Source organism: Gobio gobio (assembly GCF_949357685.1).
Source record: "Gobio gobio genome assembly, chromosome: 10".
Classification (NCBI taxonomy): Eukaryota; Metazoa; Chordata; class Actinopteri; order Cypriniformes; family Gobionidae; genus Gobio; species Gobio gobio.
Genome location: NC_137116.1, coordinates 42,407,229 through 42,428,594, shown reverse-complemented (window position 1 = coordinate 42,428,594; position 21,366 = coordinate 42,407,229). Strand labels below are relative to the sequence as shown.

The window sequence follows — 21,366 nt, the reverse complement described above, 5'->3', positions numbered from 1 at the left end:
TTCAGGTGTGTTTGATTAGGGTTGGAGCTAAACTCTGCAGGACTGTGGGCCTTGAGGACCAGGGTTGAGAACCCCTGGTCTAGGCCAGTGGTTCCCAACCACGTTCCTGGAGGACCCCCAACAGTGCACATTTTGCATGTCTCCTCAATCAAACACACCTGATTCAGGTCATCAGCTCATTAGTAGCTACTCCAAGACCTGATGTGGGTGTGTCAGACAAAGGACACATCCAAAATGTGTACTGTTGGGGGTCCTCCAGGAACGTGGTTGGGAACCACTGGTCTAGGCCACTTGAGAGCACATGCAGAACATGTGCACAGAAGACTGTCCCAGGTCTTAAATACAGCAAAGCTCAGTGCCCTTAGAGCACACCATTTCAAATACCACTTCGAAGCGGTTTTCAAGGCTAAGTGTATGCCATCATGCATCACATTCAGGAACACAAGTGCCCCAAAATCGAGATGAGGAAAACATTCCACCGTTAATTAGATAGATATTACAAATAATTTGGTAGTAAAACAAAGTGTTGCACATTTTATTGGTGCTAAGAGGAGTATTTTATCAGTTAATTAGAAGCACCATAATAGAGGGAATGCATATGTGACATCACCGTCGGCCAGAGTGACTGCAGTTTGCCCACCGAGTGGCAAAAATACCGAGGCAGCATTGGTTTTCAGCATGAATTCCGCAAAAAAAAAAAAACACAATACAAATCTAAAATGGGAAAAAGCTTTGAGATTGACTGTACAAATAGATTTGCCAGGAATTTGGAGGTATATTTTTTACAGACTTCCGAAAGCTACAGAAAAGAGAAGCAAATGGACCACTACAAATCACAGAAACAACTGGACTCCAGGCAGTGAAACGTAGATTTGCAGTTATTTTGTGTCAATATATTGCATTTTGGGGTAAAATCATACCCTATATATTGTATTGACAACTCAATTACATATGTACCATCTTATATTCTGCATAATTGGATGTTTTTAAATAAACACTGACAAAAACTATACAAGTTTTAGGGCTGGACGAGTTGATATGACGATATAACTTTGATATAAGTGATCACCCGGATTTAGACCTACCTATATTGTATTTATAAAAAGCTTTCACAGGTGAATTTGCTCTGTGCATTTACCCAGCGTCGTAATCAGGCTCAACAAATGTCAGGAAAACACGATTCTTGGCTGCATGTCAATATCCATGGATCACTGGATCTTTGGTAAGTTGTAAGGAACACTATAGACTCCAACTTTTAGGTTAAACTGATAACCGTTTTCCCCTATTAAATCGAGTCACACAGCAGCTCTTCTGCCACTCAGTCCGGCTGAGGGGGGCATGTTCCGGCGGGAAAGTGACATCAATGCATACCCTCTATCACTTAAATTGTGTCATCTGTTACATAGGGACTCATGAACAGACATTTAGAAGTTTATTTTAAAATGAAAGGTAATGAAAATAAAGCTTTGTAAACACTTGCATTTTTACAACACTATAAGTGTGTCGAGTCGAGTAATCAAAAGTTCTACACAGTTAAATCTTTAGGCCCACTTGGGCGAAATACAGGAAGTGTGTCATGTAAGTAGACAAGAGGTCAAGTGCAAAGCCCACATGTGTGGGTATTTGGACAAGATGTCCAAGGTGTCTCTGGATATCAGTAGCAATACATTTCTCAACTCCTAACTTGCAAAATAAATATCCAAACAGAAGCAAAGCATATGGAAAAAATGTGTATACACACGAGTAAATAAAGAAACTCAGACATTTAAAATGAAGGATTTGGTCATCATGCGCACATTAACACTAGGGGTAAAACTGCTCCCACACAGTTTGCCACCCACGCTTCAGTACATATTTGTACCACAGTTGAAAATGTGTATGAATTGTGTGGTGTCCATTTTCAAGAGTAATTGCGTGAGCAACACAGAAGCCAAACCGTTGTACCCCTCACACAAGAATGCACACAGGGAGCGTTACAGCTTGAGTTGGTATGGTTATGAGGTTAACATGTCTGTATGACTTAAAGCTGTTAAATCAATCACTCAGCTCATGCCAACAGGCCTCATAATCAAACAGACAGACAGATCAAACTGACCTTTTCAACTTTACCCTTAAAAGGAGAGAAATACGGAGGATTAGACAAATCCGTGATTTATTCTTACCAATCAGAACATGTTTGAATTGCAGGTGAATCAAATTAAAATACTAATTTAAAATAATTATAATAAGCTAAATCTCATCCTTTGTACTTGAACAGGTTGCCTCTTAAATGCGTTAAAGATCATGTTGTCAGAATAGGATTTTCTGATAGCATGATTGAACTTGTCTACATTGTGGAGGAGAGGCAGCATGCAGAAAACAGCAGCCTACCTTGTCTTTTTTCTAATGAAGACGAGCATGGTTCAAAAAAATAAAAAATAAAGGAAAAAAAGGAAAAATAAAAAGACAGAAAAGAAGGTCAGACAAGATGCAGTAGCATTTCACAGCACCTCAAAGCCTGCTATTGTATTTCATGCTTGTGTGTCAATTAAGAGGGAGAGACAAGCAGATAGAGGAAATGAAAGCTAAAGTCTGGAAAGTAAAATTATTTAAAAAAACAAAATCAAATATTGAGCAACTGAATTCCTCCCTGTTCAAAGTCCCTCACTTCTATTTATGACTGTTGGTTCTACAGCACATTTCCAGAGATGTGTACTTTAAGGCCTATTCACACATGAAGAACTACATTAAAATCAACTACATTTACACTACCGTTCAAAGGTTTGGGGTTATTATGATTTCAAAAGAAATTAATACTTTTATTTAACAAGGACACATTCAATTGATCAAATGACAGTAAAGCCATTTAAATCGTCACAAAAGATTTCTATATCAAATAAATGTTGTTCTTTTGAACTTTCGATTCAAAACAAAATTCATCAGTTCCTTCCAAAATAATATGAAGCAGAAGTACCATTTTAAACACTGATAAGAAATGTCTCTGTAGCACAAAATCAGCATATTAGAATGATTTTTGTGGCTGCTGAAAAATCTGCTTTACCATCATGGGAATAAATGACATTTGAAAAGATATTGAAAGATATTTTAAATTGCAATATTTCACAATAGTGCTGTTTTACTGTATTTTTGATTAAATAAATGCAGCCTTGGGGAGCATAAGAGACTTCTTTCAAAACATCTTGCCGACACCAAACCTTTGAGCAGTAGTGTAGCTTTAGGAAGTCAAGAGTTGGTTTACCTTCTCTTTGACCTTGCTGGGGCTGTAGTTCTTGTTGGTGGTAGCAGGCACGGCTTCTTTCTCCACCACCCCTACAAAACGCAGCTCAGATTGAGTGTGGAATGACACTGTGCCCTTGGGCAGCTTTTTGATCCGCACGGCATGGTTCCTTTGGGCTGACAGCATGTCCTGATGAAGGCAAGAGGGGGTGTTTTAAAGCCGGATTGAGGCAATGTAAGATCAATTTGACTTTTGCCTCTGCTTTGTTTAAAGTATAAAACCGTTGACCAATCTGGATATTTTAAAAGCTGATTGCAAAATCTAGAGAGCAGGATGTCCGTTAGACATCAAATTGACAAAATTATTGAAGCTAAGAGAAAATCAGTAACACAAAAGTGGTACTAGTTTGACTATAATCTAGGAACTCACAGGGACAACAGTGAATTCCACTTCATCAGAAATGTGCAGTTGGCTCTCTTCCAGAACCTCGCTGAAATGGAAGAACATTCGGGCATCGCGGTCCACACATTTGATGAAGCCAAAACCATCACGCACGGCAGCTATCACACCCTGCACAAAAAGACAAGCAGATGGACAAAGCCAACATTAGCAAAAAGTAAAAGCCTTGCAAGAAAACCACAAGTTCTGCAGATGTACCATTTCACGTGTCTCCTTGGTGAAATGGAAAGTGTCAGGGAGGATGTCGATATTGGTTGCTCTCTCCAGTTTGTCCCGACGGTCGGTGGATATATTGAACTGGACATGGTCGCCCTCCAGCAGAGTCACTTTGGACTTGGTGTCCTTCTCCCCAAATAGCAGCTCTTTGTCAGTGAAATTAATTCTGGCACTGATTCGCCCAGGCAGCGGGTCATTCTGAGTGAGACAAATGGAGTCTTATTCGATTTAACATGCAAGCAGTATCTATATGGTAATGTTATCTAGTGAGTCTGGGAAGACTAATGACAAGAGCTGATTCACAAACCTGATTCTTGGTAGGGACCTTGGGAATAACTTTGGAGACAGTGCCCTCAAAGGTTTCAATACTAATATCCTCAAAAATAACAGTACCCTGAGGCAACAGTCTCACATCTGTGGCCACTTCCTTGCCCTATGAGGCAAAGAGAAACATCTATAACGCTGTTTGAAATAGCAATGCATCTCACTCAAAGTGTATGAAGGTAAAACCTTTCGTTACTTTTCAGTGAATATATTTGTTCCAGTTACTAACAAAAGGACCAATAGAACAATCATAAATCAATAATAAAGTTGCTTTCAGAAGTCTTTTATTTACGCTCAAGTGCTTACGTTTCTTTCTTTAATGGTAAATTCCACGTCATCTCCAGCTTGTAGAGCCTCCAGATCCCCTTTAAACTCACTGTAGTGGAAGAATATCTCCTTCACAACATCGCCTCGCTCAATGAATCCAAAGGCCTCCTGCAAGACACAATCATAGCTTTGAAACAGCAGGCAAAAGTTACATTTGAGCATTCATAAACTAATAATTATGGCACTCAATTTTAAAATCAGAAATTAATTTTGAAATTGTACATTTAAAAAATGTGCAGCTGCATTCGAAAAATTGCATGTTATAACAACGCTCAATTTAAAAAACCCAAACGGTTTGGCATTATGTAATTTTAAACGCAAAACTCATCTTTGCGTCAGATCCTTACCTTGGTAGCACACACAACCCCCTGACATCTTGACTGCTGCTTATTTACCAATACAATGTTGTGAGCACTAACAGCACCAGTACTGAAAGGGAAAAAAAGATCCACATAAATTACACATCTTTTGACAATTTAACCTATATCAATTAGACATTAAGGGAAAAAAAAAAAAACTTACTGCTTGTTGGTCTCCATGTAAAAACTGACTTTATCTCCAGTATCTAAAGAAACGTTTCCCTCCACATCCTCAGGGGTATAAGTCAAATAAAACACTTCCTGTGAGATTCAAACCACAAACATTTACGCTAACTATAAATATCAATGCACCATGCAGAGACTAATATAAATCATAGTACTGTTCTTTTGTTCAATTCAGTCAATTCATTTTTCTCTATGTTTACTCAGTTACTTCTGCTTTTATAGAACTTAAAAGGAAAACTGGTTACAAGAGAGGGAAGAAAACAGGTGATTGTGTTTAAAATGTTTAGGAAACTCTGCAGAGGACAATAAATGACACTCACCCCGTTCCTCTCATAACACACACTGCCTGTGGGCACTTGGCCAGGTGCAGACTTCCCGTCCAGGTGAGAGGGGATCGCTGAGACTACCTGAAGAAAAGGACCGTACAAACAGACAAGATCAGGTTAGAGGTTGTATTGGTAAGAGAGACAAAATCAACCAACCATGTTAAAATGCTAAAGAGAAGGTCCCTTAACTAGTGTTGTCAAAAATATTGATATTTCGATACTGAAATATCTGAAACAGTTCCAATACTCCTTTCCTGCAGTATCGATACACCAGCAGCACGTTCTCGCCCTCTTTTCTCCCGATGGCAAAGTGACATACACCCGCCGCTTCTCACTCACTTGCCTCATTCTCTCTGGTTAAATAGAGCTTGTATTGCGCATAATTTGACTAATTCCCGCAGGTTTTGCGCTCACACCAAAAGTGTGTGCACCAATGATCTATGTAAGTGCTGCGCACATAAAGCCATGTTTATCAAAGAACAAAAGACAGCAAAATCACTGTTTGACCGAATAACTTTTGTAACTTTAATTGTAAGCATTAATCTGAATTTAAATTTTTATAAAGACTATCCAGTGTATTTACATTTAATTACTCTATATTCAGGTAAGAAATACTACATAAATTACTGTCAGACCCACCTGAAAAACCTTTCATTTCTCTTTATTCTATTGCATTTATTTTGTGCAGTTGTTTGCAATTTGTTTATTTTCTCTTGTTTTTATTACCAAACTGTTTTTGTAAATTTAGTTCAAAGATTAAAATAAAGCCTTTATGTGCTGTGTGTAAGCTATTGCAACAAAATTACCCAAATTATAAAAAAATATCTGTATGGCAGTATGTGTGACAGTTTTCCCATGGTATCGAATATCGATATTTTTCAAGGCATTGTATCGAAGTTGGAAATTCCAGTATCGTGACAACACTACCCTCAACATTAGATAAACTAAATTAGATTTTTTATTAAGAATGGTTAACATTTGACTATGTCTGAGTTCAATTAATCAGTCATAAACTGAATATTTAAATACATGACTGACAGACTTGACATTGACAACAAATCAAGATTTGTTTCTCCCACAATTGCATATTAAATGAGGATGAAAAGTCCCCCCAACAAGACCACAAAACACAGACAAATCAAGCTCATCATGAACCCACACAAAACAAAGCAATAGCATCAGGTCAGTTAAGGATTACTAGATATTCCTGATCACTGAAACTAGTGATGCATGCATGTTTGCCTGATCAATATGGATTAAAAATGAGCTTGAAATCCCCAACAATGACAGACATTAATGGGACAAGGACAATAAACACAAAAGTAAAATGTGTTCCTTAACTGGATGAATAAAACCATGCAGCACAGTTAAAGGAGAGGCGTGCAAGTCAGGCCCCACCTGCCCAGAAATTCGCTCTTCTGGCAACATTTCTGCCTTGATTTTTACCAGCTTCACCGCAATTGGTTTGCCAGTGCGTCTATCAGACGACACCTCAAACTCCACATCATCTGAAAAGTGGTGGAACAGACATGACATGGAATAAATATTAATGCAGGAATTGACTCATGTTGGAAGCAAAACAAAATATTAATTTCCATGTATTTTTGGATTAAGATTCCTAATAGGGCTTGTCGATATTGAATCCTGACAATACATTCATGGTGATTTTGCTGGAATACATTTAATTATTTTAATTACAGCTAACCACAAGTTCTAAATGATCAGCCATTTCGAATGGAAGATGAAGGCTGCGATAATAATGTTGTTCACTAGATATCCAAATGATAAAGAATCTTAAGCCTAATCTTTCTCTATCGGTTCCCATCCATTTGAATGGAAAAAATGGGATAGATCTAGTTAATTTGTATAACTATGGTGTACTGACAGTATAGTTGTATATAATAAGTGTATATAGAAATCTGTGAAATGCTTATAGATCATGAAATGTCTAACTTTTTTAGACCCCAATAAAAAACATTTTTCAAGTTGTCAGACAAGATTAAATTATACTGCTGTCCTTTAAAAGTGAAGACAATTGTTTCTCTTCTCGATAACATAAAATTGAATGGCGATGGAGATAATGGTCTCAGATTTAAACTTCAGTAGCAAAAAATGTTGTTAGAGTGGGTAGGTTTAATTCATTTTCGTGAATCAGTTCAAACTGCCTGTTGTAATAAAGTTATTCATAATGCTGATTCAATTACTTTTAAGGATCAAAAACATTCAATGTTTTTGGTAATGAACTTGGCTAAAATGGTAGGTCAAAAGGCTAATAAATACACTATTTTTAGTTATACCGCTCAGCCCTAGTTCCTGGAGTTTTCGCCCACCCCATTCAACCCATACCTCCAATCTTAAGCTCCTGCAGGTTGCCGTTGTACTGAGAACAATGGAAAAAGAGACGGGCCTGTCTCTCAGAGCACTGAATAAAGCCATATGATGTAAGAAGCTTTTCAACCACTCCTGTCTCACGGATTCCCATGCTCGTTCCATTGGCAAATCCACCATGGCCATTATTATGCAGCAGACTGGGGTCAAAACTCATCTACGGAGAAATAAGACACGTTCAAAAATTAACTTTATATATTTCAACCTTTAGCTCTGTCCACTGTCCACAGTCCACACATACGAATGTTCTACAAAAGATCAGAACATAAGTGTGGAAATGGTAAAATGGGATGAAAGGATTTTTTTTTAAATGAGGGGAAAAAATTGTTGCATGTAGATGTAAGAGTTTCTCTTCTGTGTGGCCAGCTTGAACTGGTTCCTTGATCAAAATGACCAAGATAAATAAGGTAAAACCTGTACAACAGTGAAGAAAACACTTCACAAATGCAAACCTAGAACTTGCGTTCGTGCATTTAATCCACCTCACACGCATTTAGTTATATATTAGAATATACACGCAAACAAACTCATCACCACACTCAAAGTTACAACTAGCTGTCTCTAGACAACTTCATCCACAAATAGAGTTAATTGTAAGTGAACGGTCAGGTCAGCAGGCATGTGGCCAAAGTTAGATAAAATCAAAACATGGATACTTTGGCTTTAAAAAGCTCCACAAAGCCAACAGAGCTTGAAAACTCCAAGCATGCAGTTATAGTGTCAGGTTTTCTTTGACAAGTGAGGACATCAAGCCAGCACACACTGTCCCATCATGACCACTTACTGATCGCTGATACAAGGGGGTCCGCTTTTGCTTTTTGCCCCCTACTGTGCGGGAGGAATGGCACGAAACTGAGGCGGAGCGGGGGATTGGCTGGCTTGAGGTAGAGGGGGTGGGGGTGGGGGCAGCAACAGGGGCATCAGAGGCCTCCATCTTGAGGTGAAGGTAGGGGGTGGTGGGACACTGGGGGTTATAAAGGGGGAATGGATTTAAAAAATAAAAAAACCTAGCTAATGAAGAATCACCAAACAGGAAGAGCCAATACATGGCATCTAAAAAAAACGCATCAGAGCGGACCTTACTGAGTGTTCAATTCTGTAAAAATAAATAGATAAAATCACTCCTATGAGACCTGTCAACGAGGCTATCACACCACTGTGACGACCAAAAATTCTTAAATTACATAAATCTGAAATACAAATTATGAAAACCCTAAACAAACCCCAGCGCATTTTTTTATATTCAAGTTTGGAATCATTAAGATTTTTTTTATGTTTTTAAAGAAGTCTCCTGCTCACCAAGGCTGCATTTATGTTATAAAAAAAAAAAAAAAAGAAGCTGCAATATTGTGCATTATTATTCAATTGTAAAATTACCGTTTTCTGTTTTTATACATTTTAAAATGTAATTTATTCCTGTGATGCAAAGCTGAATTTTGGGCATCACTACTCCAGTCTTCAATGTCACAAGACACGATCCTTCAGAAATCATTCTAATATGATGATTTGCTGCTCAAGAAACAGTTATGATTATCATCAATGTTAAAAGCAGTTGTGTAAAACTTTTTTTTAGGATTCTTTAATGAATAGAAAGTTCAAAAGAACAGTTTTTATGTGAAATAGAAAGCTTTTGTAACATTGTACTACTGTTCAAACGTTTTGGGTCGGTAAGAATTTTTTTGGGGGGGGAGAATTAATACATTTATTCAGCAAGGATGCATTAAATTGATTAAGTGACAGTATAGACACTTAGAATGTTGCAAAAGCTTTATATTTCAGATAAATGCTGTTCTTTTGAAATTTCTATTCATTAAATAATCCTGAAAAAAATAATTGTACAGAACTGTTTTCAACATTGATAATAATAATAATAAGTTTCTTGAGCAGCAAATCAGCAGAATAAGAATATTTGAAGGATCATGTGACTCTGGAGTAATGATGCTGAAAATTCAGCTTTGAATCACAGAAATAAATTGCATTTTAAAATCTATTCAAATAGAAAAATGTTTTGTAAATATTTTAAATTGTAAAAATATTTAACAATAATACGGTTTTTGCTGTATTTTTGATAAAATAATTGCAGCCTTGTTGAGCAGAAGAGACTTCTTTCAAAACCATTAAAAAAATCTTGATTCTAAACTTAGAAATAAAAAAAAGCATTTCCCAAAAGCATCGTAAGCCTACGTTGATTCCGGTTCGATTTTAGTGTTTTTTTTTGTTGTTTTTTTACAATTGTGAAGTGTATTTAGTCAGAGGTTTAATTTTGCATTAAAGCATGAGAATGACAAATACTTCAGATGCAAAAATATCGTCTGATTCAAATAAATTTCTTCTGAGGAATACAATAAGAAGGTAACAAAAACACTTGACCCCACTGACTTTCATTGGGCCTCAAATCATGAAACCTTTATTCTAATTGTCAATGAGAGTGCATGCCCATGTTTACATGCACACGTTTAACTATCAAATCTGAGGTTTACAAAGCATTTGTGAGTTCTCGGGAAGGTCTGTTTTGTACGCAATTTACTCCAAATTTACTCATATTTACAAAAGTTTCATGAACGAGGCCCACTGTATGGATGAACAAAAATGATCTTTGTTCCACAGAAATAAAAGTCATACAGGTTTGGAATAACATGAGTGCGAGTATATTATTTGTGTTTTAGTGTGACCTATTCCTTAAACTTTAATTTCCCTCCCTGTGCTGGAAGACATGCTCGAGGAAAATCAGAATGTGTTAGTTTGATGGAGCGACTGGGAATGGCACCACTAGACTACACGGTAACAGAAAATGTTTAGATGACACAGACTCTGACCAGCCTCGACCACTAGGCCATTACATCAAAACAGATACATGACTTTATACACCCATAAACGTACTAGATTCACTCAGTGTCTGAAGACAAAGCCTAATATCTATTTTCTGTCAGTCAGACATGGTTCAATAGTGGCCAAATCGAATGAGTAAAGTAAAAACACATTTGTAACAGCCGCTAAATTAGTCCAAAACATCATTCTTGCCTCGCCACCTCTCGTTGCTGCTCGTCTCTATGGCAAGTGATCGAGGCCAGCCCCTAAGCCTGCTGATCAGGATGATGGGGTAAAGGAACAGCGCAGAGAGGGGCAACAGTGGGTGTTCAATGGACGAGTCGAGTTCGGGAGAGTGGGGGAAAGTAGGGTGGATAGCGGATGGTTGGGCACTTACGGAACGGCCGTAGGGTGACAGGCTGAGACCGACGGGCGAGGTGCTGTTCAGGTCAGCGCTAACAAAAGCTGCAGGTGGCGACGCCGGCAAGGTAAACTCGACAAAACCTTTCCAGGGACTACCCATAATTCTCCCATTCACAGTGGCCAAATCTATTACGCCTGGGATTGATCAGATTAAGCCGTTTCCCAGAGTCTAGATTTTATTTTCTTTTTAAAATTCAGTCGTTGTGTTGCAGCTCCTCCCTTCCCTCGCCCCTCTCCTTTTGGTTACACACCCAACAAAACACCTCTGGATTCCTTTAACACCTCTGGATTTCTGCAAAGGTGAAGAAAGGAGGGAAGCTGTGAAAATAAACTGAGGGAAAGGCAAGAACAGCCAGTGAACAAAGCAGCACAGTAGGGTCAGTTGAGGGCTGTGGGTGTGTATTGGGGCGAGGACCCTACCAACAACATGCAAGTGTGCCTCATCTGCACAAAAGGTTGGGCCAAGAACTAATAAATTCTTCTAAAAACAGCTTAAATGAAGTAGTTATGACCCATTTCCCTCAAAAAAAAAGGAAAAAAAACATATCTGAAGTATGTTATGCCCAACTAGAAGGAAGAATTGTTCAGTGTGTTGCAAATCATCAGCAAAGTGTGCTGAAGAACAACTAATAATAACAATTAGGTTGGCACTTGAATAAACAATGAAACCTAGCACAGCTTTAGTTCACTCAATATTCACTTTTAACAAGACCAACAGGACAAAATGAGTGGGAAAAAAATACAGTACATTCATAAGAATTTAGAAATTAAAATGTTTACCCCAAAATGGAAATGGTAATTTAGTCGCCCTAAGTCGTTCCAAAGACTTTGGTTCTTCTAAACACAAACTAAGATTTTTAAGTCGCCTTAAAGTACAAAAAGACATTGAATCAAGCGTTTTAATCCAAGTCTTTTGAAGAGACATGATCGACATTAGGGATGCAACTAGAGATGCTCCGATCAGCATTTTTGGGGCCGATCACCGATTACCAAGATCATGATCTGCCGATTGCCGATCACTGCCGATCACAGAATGGCAGGGGAATGGCAATCTTTTATCTATAATCTTGTAGAGTTTGCACCATTTGTAGAAATGAAACTAACTCTAAATTAACTGAGTCAAGATCTTGAAGAACCACAAAGTGTTAATTTTAGAAAATGAGATAACTTAAGGCTACTGTAGGCCATCTTACCCAAATACATGTATATAATAAATGTATATAATTATCTCACCTAAATATTTGATCATGCAGTGCATTTTTGTTTTTAAAAACAATTTTTCAGGTAGGTCTAACAGTATTGAGGTAAGAAATACTAAAGAAATTTAATAAGAAATCAAATGTAAATTAATATTGGTCTTCCCTGAATAAATTAAATTAGATTAATCCTTACATTTAAGGTTGCAAAAGTTAGTCATTCAAGAGCAGCGAGTGTCATAAAGGTTCATCAAGCAGCAGTTTATTCGACAGCTGTCACTTTAAGAGCGAACACGGATACATGCAGTTGCACAAACGTTCACTCGTCTCTCCAGACCGTGCGCGCGAGTGCTGAGCGGTTTGAACACTGGCAAGACTCAAAAATAAATGCAAATTATAAACTTTAGTGACGATGCGACACTGCCTCGATTGTGTAAAGTGGCAAATCCTGTGTCAACTGTGCAGCTCGATTTTAGTGCAGATGCGATGCGCTGATGTGAAGCCATTTGAGCATTTTCAAAAGGGAGAGAGAGCGCGCGCACGCGGTGATTCACGCGAGCTGTTTGTGAATTTACGTCCCACAGAAAGTTTTCAAATGACTGAGTAAGTTATTTAATATAGAAATATGAATTGTACCTCACCTTCAGCATTATAATTATTTTACCCGCGCTGGAAAGAGAATGAGACGGTGTCGCTGCATATCATGCCCTCGCTCTCACGGCAGGTGCGGGGTTATGTGTCGTCAGCACGCGATCGGTTCATGAGATTGCCTTTTTGGAGACCGCCGATCAATCATCCCAAAGCAATTATCGACCGATCAAGATCGGTTGCCGATCAATCGGAGCACCCCTAGATGCAACAATACAGTTAGTCCACGGTTCAATACGTACCTCGGTTTTTTTAACCACGGTTTTCGGTTCGGTTCTGATGGCTAGTCACATCAGTTTTTTGCTATTCTATTCTTAGGCGACAGGAACAGCAAGAGGTTTAAGGAGAAAAAAATACTATTTTTTTTATTGCAATTCTCTTTCTTTTACTTAAAAGACTTGGAAAAACCTTACTTAAACTTTACTTTTTAAAAAAAAAAACCTTGTACACATTCCTAGTGTACTGAATTATATAAAATATAGGTATATAAAGATTTACACTGGCAGCTCACAGCAGCATTTAAGTGATTCTAATTAAAGCTACTTTATTAAAGTTTTTCAGTCAAGAGCAGCGAGTGATTTTCTCTTTTGTTGTTTTATTAACAATAAAGGAATAGTTAACTGAAATGAAAATTCCGTCATCAATTACTCACCCAGGGCTCCAGACTAACATTTGAAAGCAGTGGCACCAGTGCCACTAAGTTCTACAGATGGTGGCGCTGGGGGAAAATGTATCATATGGTTAATTTAATCATAAAATTACTATTGTTTTGCTAATAAGTGCAGTTACTAATAATAGTACATGTTTGTTTGTTAGAAATTTAACAGTGACGCACTGAGCTTGAATTATGCAGAAAAAATTAACTTTTATTAACAACAGTAACCTATTTTTATAAGAGAAATGTTTAATATTCCACTCTTATTAAATGTACTATTGTTCTTCTATAGTATCATGCTGAACTAAAAGGAACACTCTTTACTTGTTTTCTGTGTAATCCTATCACAATTAGAATTATTATATTATTTAGCTTTTTTTTTTGCCCCTCGTAAGGTTGAGTAAGTTCCTGATAATGTTTATGCTGTAAAAATGTTCTACTATTAAAAGGTGGAATTTATTTTTCTAATGAAAAAGTGCATTTCTTTGTGATTTTAAAACACTTGAAGGAAACGGTTCTCTTTCAGCAATTATTGTCTATGGGGCAGATTTCTGTTTGTTGTACATCAGATACAGATAAATTGACATAGTAGGCCTACATTACATTTATCTGAATGCATTAATGAGAGAGTGATTGTGTGTGTGAATTACTAATACCGTCTCCATTCATTATGAAGCTGTGGTTTTTACTTCAAAGGAATTAAAATCTATGCTATAACGGTTGAGTTTCTGCTACTTTAGTGACAGGACAGCGTTGACACAGTTTCTGAGCTGCTCTCTGCGCGCGATCTTCACGTGATGTGTGAGCTTCTTTCTGAGTGTTCATTTGTCACAATATATCAGGCATTAGTTCAACATAATACACATCTGATGGTCTAAACTCACTTTAATGTTCAAACTGGCAGGGCTTAAAACACATACAAAGAAATGACAAAGCTTTGTGAGGACGCAGGTGAAAGGTCTGCCTTCAGGGCGCGCGCGTGCGTTGTCAGAGACGCGACACAGCTCGGCTCTCTGTGTCACAGAAAAAAGCTGAGCACTGAACGGATACGTATTGTTGTTTTTGAATAGTGCACAATCGCTTTAAATGTTGAAACTGGCAAGCCTTTAAACGCATTTACTTGACAAACTTTATGCTTTATGAGCACGAAAGCGATCTGGCTTCGTGGCTTGCACGCGCCGTCTGTGTGTGAGTGTGTGTGTGTGTGTGTGTGTGTGTGTCGGTGGCAGCGTGTATAGGCTATAAGAACGGCGATTAACTGACCTGTATATAAAACTATAGTGATTCTGGGCATCTATTAACACATAACTGCTCCTGCATCTCTCTGTGTACCTGCAAACTGCACTTGATGTGACTGACGGGGCGGAGTCACGTGAAAACCGGAATAACCGACATCGGAAAAATACGTCGGTTAGAGGTTATGAATGTCGGTTTCGGTTATTTTTCAATTAATCGTACAGCCCTACAAATAAGTGCCATAAAGTGGCCAGCACCTTTAAACTTTTAGTTTTACAAATCACACAAAAATTATATTAAAATTGGATAATATTTAGAGCTTTGAAGTGCTGGAAAAAGTGTGAAACTCTTGAAAAGTGCTTGAATTTCACTCTCAAAAGGTTGTACGGAGATGAGTAATATAAAAAAAATAAACATTTGACTATTTCTTCCACAATACCATGGGGTGTTACTAAATTAAATCCATGGTGAATGTTTATGATTTGTGGACTGAAACCCCTGAATGTTTCAAAATGTTTCTCATGGACTCCAAATCAGCTCTATTTGCTCTGATATCTGTGGTTTATAACAGAATTCTGCACCAAACACTTCATACTAGGTCTCACAGTATCAATGTTATTAATACTGTGGTGAATCCAAATGCTTTCTCACTGGATCTCCCAGCACTGTTTAGTAACAGTGTCGCGTAATTACATTTGAGAATTGTGGCATCCCTAATCGACATGACAAATCTCTCAATAAAAATATCTTTGATTCCAAGATGAACGAAAGTCTCACAGGTTTGGAATGACATGAGCGAGTAAATGACAAATTTCATTTTTGCGTGAACTATCCCTTTAATTCTCCATTTCATAACTTTAACTGCCAGTTAAATTATATGTTAAACTTGAATGATCTCTGTTCCAAAACCTAGTGAGCTGCCTACATGGGCAGCATTTTAAGGAATCATGGGTAGAAAAAAAAAAAAAGATGCCTTATATAGTCAAAATACCAAATTGTGGCCACATTATACTACACCATTGCATGCAAGCATCCCTCATGAAGAAGGCAATTCTATAATGCACTGCAACTGCTACAGTAAAATAAATCCGTCCAAGAAAGAGGGATTGATTATAAATATACTTTAGAGATGTGCACAAAGCGGATCTCTAAATCCAAATTCAGAAAGGCACAGAAAATAAGTAACGCATTCAATGGAGCCCCTAAACGGACATGGTAAGGCTTGCTGTGGTAGTCGGTTACATTACATTTATCAGGTGAAGATAGTAAGGAGAAATGATTGACAGGACGATGTCGGAGGATTTGGTGTGCACCAGATGCTGGGAGTCATTGACAAGTATTATATCTCGTAAAATGTGTGGTCAGTACCACCGGGTACCCTATACCCAGAGTATGAGAGATCCGAATTCCCTGATCCACATAATTACCCACTTATGTAATTGCGAGAGAACGCAAAAGACATTAAAATATTTTTTTCCCCTCCCATCTCATATTTGTTTCCCATCACCACATCTCTTTAGAGGCTCCATGAAATGCTTCATTTCCTTTCCAAACATAGTATTCGGCTTCGGGCACATCCCTACTTTCATTCATTACCAAAAAATCTCAACATAAAGTTCAATTGTCCAGTCAGACTTTACCATCTAATATTAATTAGAGTATTATGTTTGTTTAGTCAGCTTAGCAAGATGCTAATGCTAAACTCATTCCATTTCAGTAAGGATGCTGCTTAGAAGGCAGCTCACTAGTTTTTGGAGCAAAGCAACACATGTTTAGCCTTTTTAGCTTTAAAATAGAAGATATAAACAGCATGAACTGGCCTGATTTAGCATACTGTACATTATAAATGAAAATAAGACAAATCAGGATTATTCATTAGGTAAAGTAAAAAAAAAAGTGGAAGTAGGAGTGTCTGGCATGAATTACCTTGTTCTGTTGTCTTGGAAGGCTGTAATGATTTGGACCAATCAATCACTTAATCGATGCTTCAGATTCGGCTCACACACGCGCATGCACACACACTTGTAAGGTTCGGCTCTCTGGCACACGTTCTAATTACAAAAAGTTGCAAAAAAAATAAAAAGGACAAAAAGCGAAACAAAAAATAAAGATATTCAAATAAAAAGGCAAGTGCAGGTGTATGAACACTTCTTTTGGAAAAAAGTTAACAAAAGACGCGAGACTAGGTGAACGCGGGAGGGGGGGGGGTAATCAGGAAGGAGGGATTCGGTCTGCAATTGACAAAGAAAAAGGTCAGACAGCAGCCCTCTCCGCACCCCAGAGGAGGAAGAGGTGCGGGGAGGATGAGGAGGGCTTGGCGCAGCGTTGGGACGTGTGCTTTTTCAAAGCTGTTGAGTAGGCACAAACTTCTTGTCTCAGATCAGGTCTCGCCTTCGCTGTTAACGTTGATGGTTGGTTGCTACGCTTGTTGCGGCCTGGTTCTGTTTCTTAAATCTTTGGTTTGCTCGTTTGGTTGCTTCGTGTTGCTTTAATTTTCTCTTTTTGTAGCAGTGCAGTTCTTCGTCTTGGTCTTCAGAGTTGTACCGTTGGGTCGTTTTGGGGATGGGTCGTTATGTTTTCTTTTTCCTTGACGTTTCTTCTGACCGATAGATGATCTGAACTTGAAGTAGGTTTCAGATGGTACAAAAATCAATTCGGTTTCACTTCATACTGTTTGGGGGAAGAAGAAGAAAAAAAAAAAGGATTTTAGATCACAGACAGATAAGTTACACACATTAAATGCATCTAGTGTAACAAAAGCTATATTGACCAAATTCTGGTCTAATTTTGCCCCCTACAGCATTGAGGGGATTGATTGTTAAATCATGTCTTGAGGTGGTGTTCAGTCACATTCATTTAAATGTGGGTTAAAATGGCATGTTACTCTGCTGTTGATACACAGTACTAAAAATAAAGTTTCCTCAGTGGCCTGGTGTCGAGAAGAGCAGCTGACTGAAAACACACGAGGATCAACAAGCCTCAGCGTGAACCTGCAGTTGGCTGAGTATTTATGGAATACATTCAATTCAAGCGGTCAACAACTGCAGATATCCAGCATGCCAATCATTCAGTTCCCTCTGGTCTATTACACACGAGGTGGGAGGATCACAGAGCTTGATATATAGGCCAGTTCACTACTTGATATGATGAAACAAGAACAGGCTTAAAATGGATGGAGACAACATCTTACCTAGCTAGCCAATTTTATACACAAGAAACAGATAAACATGTCAAGTTGTGTAACTGAATTAGTGACAGATCATTTCTATCATATTATGACATACCTCCGAGTGTAACAATTTATTGAAAGAGGAAAAAAAAAAAATGTAGGTCAGGGACTTGGCTCTATGAATTGGTTGTTGATTGGATTTTGAGATGTGGGCATTGCACTCAAATGTGGGGGGAGATTAACTAAAAGGGTTAGTTCACCTAAAAAGTTCAAGTTAAAAGTTTCAGTCATTAATTACTCACCCTCATGCGGTTCCAAACCCGCAAGACCTTCGTTCATATTCAGAACAAATTAATAGATAAGATATTTTTGATGAAATCCGAGGTTTCCAAAACACCCATAGACAGCAACGTCATAGCAACTTTCAAGGCCCAGAAAGGTAGTAAAGAGACCGTTAAAATAGTCCATCTGACTACAGTGGTCCAACCTTAAATGTTTTGAAGCGACGAGAATACTTTCCATGAAGAACTCTTCCATGTCAGTGCAGCGCTTCCGGGTTCTATGTAAGTACTTTTGTTTGTTTCTTGCACACAAAAAGTATTCGCGTCGCTTCATAACATTTAGGTTGACCACTGTAGACACAATCACTATTATTTTATGTCTTTACTACCTTTCTGGGCCTTGAAAGTGGTAATGAACTATGGGTGGTTCAGAAACCTCAGCTTTCTTTAAAAATATCTTAATTTGTGTTCAGAAGATAAATTAAGGTCTTACGTGTTTGGAACGACATGAGGGTGAATTAATGACAATTTTCCTTTTTGGGTGAACTAACACTTTAAAGCTACACTATGTAACTTTTCCGTCCACTAGAGGTCGCCTGTTCAAAACAAAGGCATAGTTTGATTACGCCACGTTTGAGCGCAGAATCTTGGGACATGTGGTCTTCACCTCACAGCCGGTGGAAAACAGTCAGGATAGGACTCGGGCAGAAATCATGTTCATGGATGCGATTATTAACATTACTGTAGTCTGAAGCAGAGCAGGACTGAGTGTTGTGGAGCTGAGCAAGGCCGCAGGAGCGATTGAAGAGCGGGACTGTTATTATGGCATAGTCGCCGACGGGACTTTTATTATGACACGGTTGCCGGCGCCACTTCCTCTTTTCCAGTCATGAGTATGAGGTAACGCAACTCTGTTTATCGTATTAGACATATCTGAGTGTGTTGAAAAGGAAGTTATGATGTTCGCTCGGCGGCTGCTATGACACTTGTTCACACTGCAGTGAGAGTAAAGTGTTTCACTGAATAAAACCGGAAACCGAGGGTGACGCGGATATGATGCAATCGACAGGCGACTCCCTCACACGCATAGCCCACACGTCCCGGTTCCTTGGTTAAAATAGCAGTTTCTCACAATTTAGAAATAGTTGGAAACATTTGGGATATTCTAAGTACTCAACTGAACAAAATAAATAACACTGGCCTAGTGGTTTCTGGATATTTTACTGCAAAAATCCTACATAGTTCACCTTTAAGCTTGCAGGAGCAGGTTTAAGCAGAATAAATGACTGGAGAAGTCTACCATTTTCACATTAAGTTATGATTAAACATTACAAGGTCAAAAAATAAAAAAAGCATGGATTAATTGATAACATTAAGAACATGCATTTAGAAAATAGTGACTATGCTGATAAAAAAAACCCCCCAAAGAATGGACAAGGTCAAATTCTGCCTATGACTTCTATGTAAGAAAAACACAGGGCCAGACAAACAAACCTTAAGAGCACATTGAGTGACCAGATTTACAACCTCATGGTCAGTGACAATTAAAGGAAAATTCCCTTTAAATAATTCAGATAATAACCGGTACTGAAAATTTTAATACACATAGGTATATTATCTTGTTTTACATCTTTACAACTTCATTGTCACTGTATGGAAAGAACCAGACTCTCTGCAATATCTATTTGATAAGTTGTCGATTTCGTATGAAATTAGAAGAAAAGACAAAACAATAATGGGGGTACAAATTGTCAGGAGAGTGTTGGAATTACATAAGGGCGAGTAACTTAGAGTTTGATCTTTGGCTGAACTACCCCTTTAAAATCCATTAAAAAGTATTGTAAACATACCAATATTGGAACAAGAAAAATGTGTGGGGAAAACCAGTGCATTGATCCCGCCTACAGCGAAGAACCTATGCGCGTGACGTCGACACCCTCGAGCGCGTGCTGCTCAGCTGCGCTTGACAGCGGCTCAAAAATACACACCAAAAGCTACAATGTATATCGGAAACACTGTTATTGGTTCGCACGTTTCATTTTAAAAGACGATACTGCAGATTTCTACAGCATATTAGACCAAAAAAAAGGACATTAAACCCAGTGAGGCAAATAGCGCTTGGGCAATAGCTGGGAGTGGATCCATCTGGAGCTCATCCAAAGACAAAATCACTAGCAAATAGCAATGCCATTTCAGACAAGACTGAACTACGACGAGCATATCAGAAAGTGCACTGTGAAGATAGAATATGACTTGTATCTTAGATAGTTCCCAACACGTTCTTATTCAGAAACATTTGGGAAATCATGGAAAGGGTTAACAAAGAATTTTATTGGCCTTACAAATAGCAATTTATTTCCTAAAAAGTGCAACAACTGGAGCGGAATATAAGTTGAAGTATGTATATTCATTATAAAATGGGTTTTAAAGGTTTCATTTATTTTAATTACTTCACAGGGCCAGCAACAAATCACAATTTCCAAAATTTCTTGTTATTTTCAGAATATCATGACGATGGAAACACTGATTTTAGAAGTAATTCGTTTGGAAAGCAGGTAAACTCTTCCCCCGTCCTGACAAAATGGTTTGAGTTGTTTAACTCAAGTAACTATGTGTCGACATAGCGGTACAGACTATGATCCAGTCGGGCTTAAAATAAATCACTCAGCCCGACAACAAAGGCACACGGTGGCGTCTGTCGGGTCACGCTGGACCGCCGCTGTTGCGTTGGATGCTCGACTGGGCGGTTCGTTTCTTGACAAGTGACCCTTGCAAAACATCGCCCATAACGGATGTGGTAACAAAAAAAACAAAACGTGTTTTTCATGGTTTAAAGCGAATCTTCCCCAGTTACAGTAATGCGTTTGCTAACATGCTAAACCGCTAGAGCACACGCAGAGGAAACACTGCCCCCACCCTAAACCGTTTAACTGTTCAAAAACACGTAAGGGTATTTAGAAAGAGTGATATAAATGCAAATGTCGGAAGCTCTTACGTTCATATACCCGTGTGAGAATTATCCAACATCACAACATTTAATAAATATAGAGGAAAAACTCACCCCAACAGCTTTCAGCACTGTCACCAGCGCCGCCATAAGCAGCACGGCACATTACGTAGTGAGGGGCTGTGCGAACTCTCGCGATAT

General features: G+C 38.3%; 1 protein-coding gene across 14 annotated transcripts in view; it reads right to left on the bottom strand.

Annotated features, from left to right (window-relative positions):
- csde1 (cold shock domain containing E1, RNA-binding) overlaps positions 1-21,366 on the bottom strand; it is a 25,680-nt gene extending 4,314 nt beyond the window's left edge. Inside the window, exons 1-15 of one of the 14 annotated variants that reach the window (XM_079826890.1) lie at positions 21,280-21,344; positions 16,695-17,438; positions 11,008-11,325; positions 8,587-8,766; positions 7,761-7,959; positions 6,756-6,922; positions 5,409-5,495; positions 5,066-5,163; positions 4,891-4,972; positions 4,523-4,651; positions 4,200-4,325; positions 3,875-4,090; positions 3,647-3,787; positions 3,239-3,406; positions 2,096-2,110 (exon numbers count right to left, since the gene is read on the bottom strand). In XM_079826890.1, the coding sequence (XP_079683016.1) occupies positions 2,096-2,110; positions 3,239-3,406; positions 3,647-3,787; positions 3,875-4,090; positions 4,200-4,325; positions 4,523-4,651; positions 4,891-4,972; positions 5,066-5,163; positions 5,409-5,495; positions 6,756-6,922; positions 7,761-7,959; positions 8,587-8,766; positions 11,008-11,133 (1,734 nt within the window). In that variant the 5' untranslated portion in view covers positions 11,134-11,325; positions 16,695-17,438; positions 21,280-21,344. Of the gene's footprint in view, positions 1-2,095; positions 2,111-3,238; positions 3,407-3,646; positions 3,788-3,874; positions 4,091-4,199; positions 4,326-4,522; positions 4,652-4,890; positions 4,973-5,065; positions 5,164-5,408; positions 5,496-6,755; positions 6,923-7,760; positions 7,960-8,586; positions 8,767-11,007; positions 11,326-16,694; positions 17,439-21,279 lie in introns of all 14 variants that reach the window. The other 13 variants (XM_079826897.1, XM_079826896.1, XM_079826898.1 and 10 more) reach the window with 13 other exon arrangements.